This window comes from Xenopus laevis, chromosome 4S, assembly GCF_017654675.1.
Source record: "Xenopus laevis strain J_2021 chromosome 4S, Xenopus_laevis_v10.1, whole genome shotgun sequence".
In the NCBI taxonomy this organism is placed as follows: Eukaryota; Metazoa; Chordata; class Amphibia; order Anura; family Pipidae; genus Xenopus; species Xenopus laevis.
The window spans coordinates 124,534,568-124,548,149 of NC_054378.1; the positions used below are offsets into that span (position 1 = coordinate 124,534,568).

At 39.3% G+C, this 13,582-nt stretch overlaps 1 protein-coding gene across 1 annotated transcript; it reads left to right on the plus strand.

The window, feature by feature from the left end:
* The first annotated feature begins 19 nt into the window (after positions 1-19).
* Positions 20-12,030, plus strand: thoc7.S (THO complex 7 S homeolog). Its single transcript, NM_001087182.2, is given in 8 exon segments — positions 20-59; positions 3,204-3,321; positions 5,648-5,775; positions 6,765-6,851; positions 7,822-7,879; positions 8,235-8,301; positions 9,698-9,767; positions 11,719-12,030. Coding segments are annotated over 8 exon segments (606 nt in total). The 5' UTR covers positions 20-40; the 3' UTR covers positions 11,778-12,030.
* Positions 12,031-13,582: the final 1,552 nt, after the last annotated feature.

A 13,582-nucleotide genomic window follows, 5' to 3' on the forward strand; every position in this document is an offset into this window, starting at 1 on the left:
TCTGACCTCACTGCTACTCGCCGCCGCCACTGCCACCGCCATGGGAGCCGTCACCGACGGTAAGTACAGCGCCCTCCTACCCCCAGCCCACCGCCTACACCCTCTGGCGCATCCTCCCGCCTGGGCAGCGATCACTGGAAACACACAGCCGCCAACTAGGCCGCAAAGCCCCGAGCTCGAGTTACGGCTCTGAGAGAAGAGCGGCACTTCCGGCCCCACTCACTATACAGGGATATATATCTGCCGCTCTTGCCTCCGTCTTAATGATACTGTCATATTTATTTCTCTACTGGCACAACGTCTCTATCATATGAATATCTTGTATATATCTATAGGCTTATGCGTCTTAATGGATCATCTTTATATTGTCGCGCATTTATAGGGACAATATCCCGTATAATCCAGCACTGCTGTATAACATTCTATTTATCTGCTGCTCCTCTGCCTATAGTCTCTGTATAACATTCTATTTATCTGCTGCTCCTCTGCCTATAGTCTCTGTATAATATTCTATTTATCTGCTGCTCATCTGCCTATAGTCTCTGTATAACATTCTATTTATCTGCTGCCCCTCTGCCTATAGTCTCTGTATAACATTCTATTCATCTGCTGCTCCTCTGCCTATAGTCTCTGTATAACATTCTATTCATCTGCTGCTCCTCTGCCTATAGTCTCTGTATAATATTCTATTTATCTGCTGCTCCTCTGCCTATAGTCTCTGTATAACATTCTATTCATCTGCTGCTCCTCTGCCTATAGTCTCTGTATAATATTCTATTTATCTGCTGCTCCTCTGCCTATAGTCTCTGTATAACATTCTATTCATCTGCTGCTCCTCTGCCTATAGTCTCTGTATAACATTCTATTTATCTGCTGCTCCTCTGCCTATAGTCTCTGTATAATCTGCTGCTCCTCTGCCTATAGTCTCTGTATAACATTCTATTTATCTGCTGCTCCTCTGCCTATAGTCTCTGTATAACATTCTATTCATCTGCTGCTCCTCTGCCTATAGTCTCTGTATAATATTCTATTTATCTGCTGCTCCTCCGCCTATAGTCTCTGTATAACATTCTATTTATCTGCTGCTCCTCTGCCTATAGTCTCTGTATAATATTCTATTTATCTGCTGCTCATCTGCCTATAGTCTCTGTATAATATTCTATTCATCTGCTGCTCCTCTGCCTATAGTCTCTGTATAACATTCTATTCATCTGCTGCCCCTCTGCCTATAGTCTCTGTATAATATTCTATTTATCTGCTGCTCCTCTGCCTATAGTCTCTGTATAATATTCTATTTATCTGCTGCTCCTCTGCCTATAGTCTCTGTATAATATTCTATTTATCTGCTGCTCCTCTGCCTATAGTCTCTGTATAATATTCTATTCATCTGCTGCTCCTCTGCCTATAGTCTCTGTATAATATTCTATTTATCTGCTGCTCCTCTGCCTATAGTCTCTGTATAACATTCTATTCATCTGCTGCTCCTCTGCCTATAGTCTCTGTATAATATTCTATTCATCTGCTGCTCCTCTGCCTATAGTTTCTGTATAATATTCTATTCATCTGCTGCTCCTCTGCCTATAGTCTCTGTATAATATTCTATTTATCTGCTGCTCCTCTGCCTATAGTCTCTGTATAACATTCTATTCATCTGCTGCTCCTCTGCCTATAGTCTCTGTATAATATTCTATTCATCTGCTGCTCCTCTGCCTATAGTCTCTGTATAATATTCTATTCATCTGCTGCTCCTCTGCCTATAGTCTCTGTATAATATTCTATTTATCTGCTGCTCATCTGCCTATAGTCTCTGTATAACATTCTATTCATCTGCTGCTCCTCTGCCTATAGTCTCTGTATAATATTCTATTTATCTGCTGCTCCTCTGCCTATAGTCTCTGTATAACATTCTATTCATCTGCTGCTCCTCTGCCTATAGTCTCTGTATAATATTCTATTCATCTGCTGCTCCTCTGCCTATAGTCTCTGTATAACATTCTATTCATCTGCTGCTCCTCTGCTTATAGTCTCTGTATAACGTTCTATTCATCTGCTGCTCCTCTGCCTATAGTCTCTGTATAACGTTCTATTCATCTGCTGCTCCTCTGCCTATAGTCTCTGTATAACATTCTATTCATCTGCTGCCCCTCTGCCTATAGTCTCTGTATAATATTCTATTTATCTGCTGCTCCTCTGTCTATAGTCTCTGTATAACGTTCTATTCATCTGCTGCTCCTCTGCCTATAGTCTCTGTATAACATTCTATTTATCTGCTGCTCCTCTGCCTATAGTCTCTGTATAACATTCTATTTATCTGCTGCTCCTCTGCCTATAGTCTCTGTATAACATTCTATTTATCTGCTGCTCCTCTGCCTATAGTCTCTGTATAACATTCTATTCATCTGCTGCTCCTCTGCCTATAGTCTCTGTATAACATTCTATTTATCTGCTGCTCCTCTGCCTATAGTCAGAGCATTCTGGATAACAGGTCCCATACCTGTATTATAAGGGAGATCAGTGATACTGCCTGGCATTTCTCAGACCACTTTACATGGAATTTTAATACAGGTATTGGACCTGTTATCCAGAATTGTCATGAGCTGGGGATTTCTGGATAATGGATCTTTCCATAATTTGGATCTTCATACCTTAAGTCTACTAGAAAATCATATAAACTTTAAATAAACCCAAAAGGCTGGTTTTGCTTCCAATAAGGATTAATTATATCTTAGTTGGGATCAAGTACAAACTACTTGATGGAAATCATTTTTAAACATATGGATTATATGATTATAATGGAGTCTCTGGGAGACGACCTTTCTGTAATTCGGAGCTTTGTGGATAACTGGTTTCCAGATATAATATATAATATTATTTTTCCAGCCCACTTCTGAAAAGTATATGAGCACTATCTCCTTGATAGTATAGAATTTGTCTCTTCTTTATACCTTGGGGGTATCATGCAGCACCTTGGTCCGCAATTTCTGCTGTTCGGTTTATTCTGGCTGCCTAATATTAACTAATTAACAGTATCGTGCCCGTGCCTGAAATGCAGCCCCTGTGGCATCTCTCAGTGGATTTAGAATTCTTGAAGATGCTCAGCAAGATGGCCAAATGTCTCTTATTGGGCTACTGTATCCTTGCTTTGTGGCAACGTTCTCTTACATAGACATCAGCTTTATTCATTCCCTTCCCATGTATTCCAGATGAAGTTATCCGCAAAAGACTTTTGATTGATGGTGATGGTGCCGGAGATGACAGAAGAATTAACTTGTTGGTAAAGAGTTTTGTGAAATGGTGCAACTCCGGTTCCCAAGAGGAAGGGTAAGAAGCACCGATGACTGTGGCAATAGTCCCACAATCTTATTTAAATTTCTTATCATGTCTGTGAAAAGTATGGTTCCAAAGTTATCCAAAAAAATTCACTTCTATGAAAATTTTCTTTGTTTTTGGGAAGCAGCAAACAGTATAAGACCATTCTTGCTGAATAATATGAGCTGAAACAGTCCAATGGGAGGCACAGAATTCAGGTTACCCGCCAAGGGGATTTTGAACACTAGTGCTTACCAAATATTGTGCTTTTCTTAATTCCTTTTCATTTTAATTCAGTGTAAACTGGGCTCTAAATGTGCTAAATTACAAACTGATTGTGTATGGGAGCAGTAAAGCCATACTAAAACTCCATTGAAAGTTCTGAAAATTTAGTTTAGAGGGAAAGACTGTGTTTTCATCTGGTGCCACCGTAGGCACTGGACTTCCTGTCTGCAGTGTGTGCACGTGTGTGTGATGTCACGTCCTGCTGAGTGTGACATCACCTTTGAACCCCGGGCCAGGTAATTTATCATATAGGCGCCATGGGGCCACCCACTAAACCTACCACCCTAGGTGCCTGTATATAAATAATAGTTGTGGCCTTTGCACACATGTTTCTCCAAACATGGACTGCCAGGTTAAACACAATCCTTCTCTTGGTAGCAAGGTAGGCTAAAGAAAGCCCTAGTGTTGTAAATGAAAGCTCTTAAATGAGTCTCGCAGGGCAGCCAGAAAAAAACATAGGGTTGTGTTTGTCCTTTTTTGTTTTGTTTCAGTCTGCTTAAAGAGTACCTGTTGCCATAATTTTAGGGATGCACCGAATCCAGGATTCGGCCTTTTTCAGCAAGATTCTTCAGCCCAGGCCGAACCAAACCCGGAGAGGGGACTTTTTGTCAAAAAACAAGGAAGTAAAAAATGTTTTCGCCTTCCCACCCCTAATTTGCATATGCAAATTCGGACATGGTTCGGTATTCGACGGAATCATTTGCGAAGGATTCAGGGTTTGGTCGAACCCAAAATAGTGGATTCCGTGCATCCCTACAAAGTTTATTATCCCCAACCAACGGGTAGTATCTTTTTTGTTTGTTTTTTTTTTTAATTTATCTCCTGCCAGCCCTAGGTCACCTCTGTGAGGGAGCTCTGTGCACATAATGAGCGAGTTGCGGCATTTGCTCTTTATGCACATGCGTGTGCCCCAAAATGGCCGCTCGAACCAGGAGCTCCCTCCCAGTGCGCGTAGCCTAGCGCTGGCAAGGGGCATTTAAAAAAAAATTAAAACCCTCAACCGTAGTGCAGGCTCTATTAGCACTTACGGTACCTTTTTGTTGGGATAATATTTTTTGCCAACAGATGCCCTTTCAGATGATAATAATATGTCAGGGTTATCCAACTGGGTTAATAAGGGCTAGATATGGCCTACTGCATAGACCACATCTTATGACCTAGTTCCCCAACCTTTTTTACCTGTGAGCAAAATTCAAACGTCGAAAGAGTCGGGCAGCAACACAAGCATGAAACAAGTTCCTGGGGATGCCAATTACGGGCCGTGGTAGCCCCTATATGGACTGGCAGCCTACAAGAGACTCTGGCAGTACACCTGGTTTTTATGCAGCCAAAACTTGCCTGCAATTCAAAAAATGCACCTGCTTTGTTGCAACATTCAAGGGGTTGGTGAGCAAGTCTGTTCAGATAGCATGACAAGATTGTGGGTATTGCTAGTGGACAATGGAATACTACTACAGTGTTTTAATTATATTAGTAGTCGGAAAATACAAAGGTACAGACATATACTTCTTTCAATTGCCATTAGAGTTATAAAAGATTTGTGGAGAAGAGGGGATTGTAGATTAATGGGGATTCAAGTTTGTTAGGCACCTCCAATGAGCTAAAACAATCACCTTGGTTGGTGTGACTCTTCTTTAGAAAATGCACCCAAGGTACTTAGCTGGGAAACTATTCTTCCCCAAGATACCCTCAATGTACAGCTGGGAGCACTTGCCTGGGTGCCACTTGTTGGAGTTCAATGACACCTAAGCTTGAAGACATGCTTTAGACATCTCTAGAGATGAATGTTCTAGTTCAACCAAGGTTTATGCATTCAGCTCCATACTTCTCATGACCGCTGATTTCTGATGTTGTGATCCATTAATCAGAAAAGAGATCCTGATTACTAATATCATCACTAAGAACTTTTAGGCAGTGTAGTAAGGTATCTCCCCTGAATGCTCAGTGGGTGCACAAACTGTTCCATTTTATACAGAATTACTTGTACTTAATTATTTAGTCTGTAGTTGGATAAATATCTTGAGCGGTAATTGTCTTTTTATTGTGCTTTTAGATACAGCCAGTACCAGCGCATGCTGAGCAGCTTGTCTCAATGTGAATATTCCATGGGAAAAACGCTCCTAGTGCATGATATGAATCTGCGGGAAATGGAGAACTATGAAAAAATTTATGTTGATATAGGTAAGGAATTTAAAGACTGTAAAGTGTGTTGTTGTTTGGGTTGTCTTGCAAATAATAGGATAATTGTTGAGTAAGAAAGTTGCATCTTATGTAGTGAAAAAGGTACTTCTGCATGAGTTTGATTCATTAAAGGGCAAGTCAACCCCAAAATAAACATTTTGCCTAATAAAATAAAACCTTATTCTAAGCAGCTTTGCAATATACATGCATTACAATTTTTCCATGGTTTTTAAGTTATTTGTATATGTATTGCTATAGAAAGCAGTGTGTGTCTTTCTAGTCTCTGCACTGGCGACACCGACTGTTGATACAATGTAAGACAAGGCAGCTGATTAACAGACCTTTGTTTGCTGGGGAAATAAGACTTTTGCAACATTGTTTAAAAAGTAACAACCAGGCATTAAGCAAATGCTGCTTTCAATAGCAAAGATTTTTACAATAACTTTAAAAGCGCTGACATTTTTTAATTCATGTATATGGGAAAGTTGCTTCAAATTATGTTTTTTCTTTTATTAGGAAATTTTTTATTTTCGGGTTGTCTTGCCCTTCTCTAAATTGCTGTCTGAAAGCTGGGACATGCTTCTTAGTGGTCTTTTTGCTATTTTGTATCATTAATGTATCACCACATAGTCAATGTAGATGTGACCAAGCCAATTTCATGTTTAGCTTCCTCCTACCAAATTTCCTCTTGTCTATCTTTACTTTTTTTGGGGACAGCAGTTGCTGGCATCCTTTCCATAGGGGACAGTCACTTAGTTGGTGGTCCCTTTAGCCTAATGTGGGACCATGACAATCCTATATGCCCTCACATTATATGAAGATTTGCAAGCACGCAAGGGCCCCAACTCTCTCTCCTTGTTATTCCAATGTCTGTCCTTAGGAGCCCAAATAATTTACTAAGCTTTGCTCATTCTGAATGTTCTGAATGCTGTCAGTTAGCACAATTTGACTTGATCATTTCTAAATCTATGTTTCCTTGAATGTTATAGAGAGTAGTATCGCTGCGGCACATGAGAAAATTGCAGAGTGCAAAAAACAGATCTTGCAAGCCAAGCGAATAAGGAAGAATCGCCAAGGTAATGACTGCCCCCATGGCTACACGGCAGCTTGTTTATATAAACTATAGTAGTACTTATCTGTTATCTACTGTGTATCCTGTGCTTGAATTGCTGCCCCCATGGCTACACGGCAGCTTGTTTATATAAACTATAGTAGTACTTATCTGTTATCTACTGTGTATCCTGTGCTTGAATGGCTGCCCCCATGGCTACACAGCAGCTTATTTATATAAACTATAGTAGTACTTATCTGTTATCTACTGTGTATCCTGTGCTTGAATGGCTGCCCCCATGGATACACAGCAGCTTATTTATATAAACTATAGTAGTACTTATCTGTTATTCACAGTGTATCCTGCACTTGAATGGCTGCCCCCATGGCTACACAGCAGCTTGTTTATATAAACTATAGTAGTACTTATCTGTTATCTACTGTGTATCCTGTGCTTGAATGGCTGCCCCCATGGCTTCACAGCAGCTTGTTTATATAAACTATAGTAGTACTTATCTGTTATCTACTGTGTATCCTGTGCTTGAATGGCTGCCCCATGGCTACACAGCAGCTTGTTTATATAAACTATAGTAGTACTTATCTGTTATCTACTGTGTATCCTGTGCTTGAATGGCTGCCCCCGTGGCTACACAGCAGCTTATTTATATAAACGATTATCGTTTCTGAGGCACACCCAGTTTTACTAGTGCAAGGAACAATACATTATATTGACGTTTCTTTAAAACACTGTCATATTTTGATTTTACTGTTCTTTAAATAGTTCTTGTAATCTAACAAGCCTCAGTTCCTTATAGGAACTTGCTTAGAAATAAGATATTTTGAGTTCCTAAGTATCTACAAAGTAATCTCCTATAATACTAGTAAAATTGTGACTTCAAAAAACTTAGAAAACATGGAAAAATATTTTTTTCCCATTAACTCCTACTTAGCTGTTCTGCAGTTTTCATTTTAAATCGATCATTGTATTTTTTACAGAATATGATGCATTAGCCAAAGTGATTGAGCAACATCCAGACAGGCACGAAACTCTAAAGTAAGTATTTTACACTCTTTCCCAGAAAAACTAAAGGAATACATGGGCATGGAATGGAAACTATTGCCTAGCACTTTTGACATTTACGTTTTTTTTTTTTTATTTCCAATGCTAAAGACTTTGTAATTCTGAGGTTTCCAGATAACGGATTCCATACCTGTACTCTGTTATGATCAGCTAGGCCCATTTAGCTGGTCAGTGATATGTAGAGGAGTATCTTATTGGAGATACTTTGCTATATGGCAAGGCTTCACAAAGTGCTTCTGTGCCAAAAGCTTTCTGCATTTTTTTGTATGAATGTTTCCAAATCTCTTTATCGTGCAGAAGTAACAGTGTCTCTCTCTGATTTATTTAGGCAGCTGGAAGCTTTAGATAAAGAGCTGAAACAGCTGTCGCACACTAAAGAAAATGCAGAAGACAAGGTGAGATTTGCAGCTGAACATTTGTTAAAAATATTCCCCTCTGTTCTTAGAAACTGTGCCAGATGGATTGTGAGTTTTATATAAAAAAAACCCTCCAATTTACATTAGTAAACCAGTTAACAGTGTTGCTGCCCTGTATGCACATAAATGGCTTGTTTTTGGAATTTTGACACATAAAAAAAACGGCTGCTCTTTAGTTGATTGGTTGAAAAGGCTGGTTCTGGTTCCAGTAAGGATTACTTATATCTCAGTTTGGATCATGTACAAGGTACTGTTTTATTATTACACCGAAAAAGGAAATCATTATTTAAAATTCGGATTATTTGGATAAAATGTAGTCCATGGGAGACTGCCTATCCGTAATTAGGACCTTTCTGGATAATGGTTTTTTTTGTAAGGGGTTTCCCAAACAATTTTTCTCGCACTAAGAGAACCTTGAATCCAGTAGGGCTGAAAAACCACTGTGTGTTCACAAATTATAGAGCTCACAGACCGGTTTGAATGCAGAGGTGCAGGGCCACCATCAGAAGTCACAGGGGACCTGTACAGCAAAATATTCTGGGGCCCCTGGTATCCGCCCACCCCAAACCCCACCCTAGATCCCACCCACACCACAGTAAATAGTCCACACAGACATCAGCGCTAAAAACTGTAACCCCCCAAGTTCTAAAAAGCCATTGGTGGTCAGGGTACAGAGGAATACCAATGCTGCCATAGTTTTATCATATCTCTCTGTATAGGCTTTGAGCAAATTTAGAGGACTGTTCCTGCTGAATTGTGCTTAGTACAGAGGAATACCTATGCTGCCATAGTTTTGTGGGATCTCTCTGTACAGACTATGAGCAAACGTAGGGGCTGTTCCTGCTGAATTGTGCTTAGTACAGGGGAATACCTATGCTGCCATAGTTTTATGGGATCTCTCTGTACAGACTATGAGCAAACTTAGGGGGTTGTTCCTACTGAATTGTGCTTAGTACGGGGGAATATCTATGCTGCCATAGTTTTATGGTATCACCATGTAGAGCCCTGCTCAACCTTGTTGTAAAAGTATTAAACACAAGGGGGAGACTGTGGGACGTAACAAGTCAGTAACACTTGTATAAAAACAAGGGTGAAAAGAAGAAAATAATTACACCACTCAATTTGCTGCATTTAAATACAAATAAATGATCATTATGCTGTACACAATGTTTATATTTAATTTTTTTTTTCCAACGTATTTGCTGTGGATTTTATAGTTGGATTAATTGCATTATATACAGTATATGTCTGTGCATCTGTAAATCTTCATTTGACCCACTTGCCATATAATCTCTCGGTCTCAAACCGATTCAATGAAGACGATGTGCCGATATGTAAGACATTTATAGGACTCTTATTTCTATTGTTCTTGTAGCTGGAATTACGCAGGAAGCAGTTCCACGTTCTTCTCAGTACCATTCATGAGCTTCAACAGACTCTGGAAAGTAAGTAACTTGGGTAACCCTCGCAGAGCTTTCCTTTCCCTGACCATTTGACTGGCCTAAAGGAGTGCAAACCAAATAATAACTAAACTTTAAAGGCAGTTTTGGGAAGATTTTGGCATGAATGTTAAGCTGGTTTCTGGAATACTTATAACCACAAAGCATAGTTTTGTTTAAAGGAACAGTTCAGTGTACAAATAAAAACTGGGTAAATATATAGGCCGTGAAAAATAAAAAATGTATCTAATATAGTTATTTAGCTAAAAATGTAATGTATAAAGGCTGGAGTGACTGGATGTCTAACATAATAGCCAGAACACTACTTCCTGCTTTTCAGCTCTCTTGGTTTCCACTGATTGGTTACCAGGCAGTAACCAATCAATAACTTGATGGGGAGCCACATGGGTCATAACTGTTGCTTTTGAATCTGAGCTGAATGCTGAGGATCAATTACAAACTCACTGAACAGTTATGTCCCATGTGGCCCCCCTTATAGTCACTGACTAACTCAGAGTTAGAGAGCTGAAAAGCAGGAAGAAGTGTTCTGTTCTGTTTAGGGATGCACTGAATCGACTATTTGGGATTCGGCCGAATCCTTCGTGAAAGATTCTGGTGAACCAAATCCTAATTTGCATATGCAATTTAAAGGCGGCAAAGGAAAAAGTGGGAGGGAAAAGTGTTTTACTTCCTTTTGTGACGAAAAGTCCCGTGATTTTCCCTTCCCAGCCCTAATTTACATATTCTTAATGGGATTTGTATTCTGTTTAGGCCAGGCACAAGGATTTGGCCGAATCTGAATCCTGCTGAAAAAGGCCAAATCCCGAGCCGAATCCTGGATTTGTTGCATCCCTAGTTCTGTTCTGTTACACATCCAGTCACTCCAGCCTTTATACATTACATTTTTGGCTAACTAACTATATTAGATACATTTTTTTTATTTTGCAGGTTATTTGTAATTTGACTGCTATTGACAACCATCTCTTTTCTGTCCCTTTATTTTGTCTGCTTTCCTCCAGCCAAATTAATTATCGGTAATGAGCTGGCTTCTGCTACATTGTTTTAATACATTACATTGATTAGACAAAAAATATTAATAATGGTCAAATGTATTAATGTGTCTAAGTCTTCCTAAATTAGGGCAGACCTTGAAGCCATTGGGATTTTTTTATTTCTAAAGAATTCAGGTAGTTAGTTATTTCTTTTCTGCATTTATTCTTCCCAAAATATGCATTCATAATCATTCTGTTAGTATTGAAATTCAGTAAGGTAAAATACAACATGGCTATATGTTTGTTTTGGCTGGTTTGTACATCTGTGTGTTTAAAGGAGATCTAAACCCTAAAAATGAATGTGACTAAAAATGGCATATTTTATATAGTGAACTTATTGCACGAGGCTAAAGTTTCAGCTTGTCAATAGCAGCAATGATCCAGGACTTCAAACTTGTCACAGGGGGTCACCATCTTGGAAAGTGTCTGTGACACTCACATGCTCAGTGGGCTCTGATTGGCTGTTGAGAAGCTAAGCTTAGGGCTCGTCACTAATTATCCAGCAGAAAATGAGCTTCCCTGGCTGTAATATAAGCTGATGCTACAGGTTTGCTGATTATTAAATTCTGATGCTAATTGCACTGGTTTCTGTGCTGCCATGTAGTAATTATGTGTATTAATTACTAATCAGCCTTATATTGTGACATTTCTATTCTATGTGTACTGTATATTGTGAGTGGGTCCCTAAGCTCAGTAAGTGACAGCAGCACAGAGCATGTGCAGTGAATCAGCAGAAAAGAAGATGGGGAGCTACTGGGGCATCTTTGGAGACACAGATCTTTACTGCTAAAGGGCTGTGGTTGCCTTGGGCTGGTACAGAAGCACAAAACATCATGTATAACATTTCTAGCTACTTCTTTACTTAAGCTTTAATACCTTAAATCTTGTATTTATATTTCCCCTAGATGATGACAAACTTGCGGAAGAATCTCAGGAGTCACCGATGGAAACTCAAAATCCATAGAAGGGACATTGTAGCCTTTATTCTGCCTCATTAGCTGGATATAGGAGGGATAAAATGGGTTTTATACATAGTTGTAGCATTGCTCTGAGATTTCTATGGAACAGCTTTATGTACATTCATTTACAGATGCAGTGCTGGTTATACTTTATAGCTTATTGAAATGTTGTTTCATTATTGAAGGTGAGAGGCCATTGTGTGTGAGTGAATACATTGGAAACTATTATATGCAATAAAATCTTTTTTTTTTTTCTTAGTATAATTGTCTACTGCATTGCAATGTTATATTTATGGCATTTGAATAAGTATAATTCAAGCTCATTAGGTGTTGGGTTATGCCTCCTTCACACAGGAACGATTCTTTTTATCAGGCATGAGGTCTAGTGATGGGAAGGAAGGCTATTGCAGGGCTGGATCTAGGGGTAGGCAGAAGAGTGCCCAGGGCTCAAAGGTGAATGGTTACCCCTTCCCTTTACTTACCCTTTCGTCCGGATGCCCTCTGGCGCCCCCTTCTGATGTCCGCGTATAAAGAAGCTCGCAAACAATGGAGGTGGCCGGTCAAGTTGCCTAAAGCGCCCAGCTCTGGACTAATTAGAATGAAAGATGGAACTTGCAAGGAAGACTCTGCCTTCAAATTCAGCAGCACCTTCCATACAGTAGTAGCAAGGGCAATGCAACAAGCTTATTCTATTTTCATCTTTTTAAGGAGATATTAAACGAAATATAGCATAATGCATAATAAAAGAAATTTCCCACATACAAAATACCTCCCAACTGTCATGTTTTTCACGGGACAGTCCCGATTTTGACAGTCCCGGATTCTTACTGAAATGTCCTGACATTCTCTTTGATCTCCTGCACTGAACAGCCAGAAAAAAGTTACAAAGTTTCTAACTTAATTGCCTATGGGCAGAATTTTTGATACTTTTGTAACAGTTTAAAATAACAGGTCTCTTGGAAGAACTTAGACTCCGCTTAAAGGGCAATTCACCTTTATTAGCAAAACTGTAATAACCGAAAAACCACAGAAATGGGTTCAAGCTTTCAGAAGCTGCCAAATTTTGTAAAATGGATATGGTAATTAAGTAGGTGGCCACAAAAATGGGCGTGGTCAAAAATTTTCTTTTTGTCCCTCTTTCTATTTCCATAACGTTGGGAGGTGTGCATACATTTATTACATATTTGTAAATGCAACTGCAAGGCGAGGCTCCTGTTCGATCAATGCCTAGCATGTGGTATGAGTTACAAACCTGTAAAGAAGGAAAGTAACAGAAGGGTGTTAAATGAATTCTTTGCTATAAGGTTACTAGGATAATTAAGCCATAGCAACCAGACGGCTGTTGAAATTCAGCTGCACAACAAAAAGCATTGCTCAAACGCAGGTTGTTACATGTTCTTACAATGTCACTATGCGCATCATACACATTCACTGTAATGTAACTTATTCCTTTAAAATGGATCTAAAATCTAAAAAATTAAATGATGTTAATTTACACAGGGTGTCCTCTAAGCCCTTTTTTCCAGTAATTTTGAATTTGTAAAAGTTTTTGAGATATTACACTTTTTAGGCTAAGTCCCAGCTTTTGGCTCAACAGTCGGAGGGTCATTAACCTTAGGATTAACAGAACATTTATAGATAAGGTAAAGGTCATTGACAGTCTGAGAGCTGTAGAACTGAAAGTCAGGTATTGGCATTCTAAAACTGCAAATATCTAAGCCAACATTGTAAAAAGGAAAGTTATCAGGTATGGAGCTTCCTCTGTATCAGGCACACAGGAGTCAGCCAGTTCAAGAAGTAGCAAAGGATT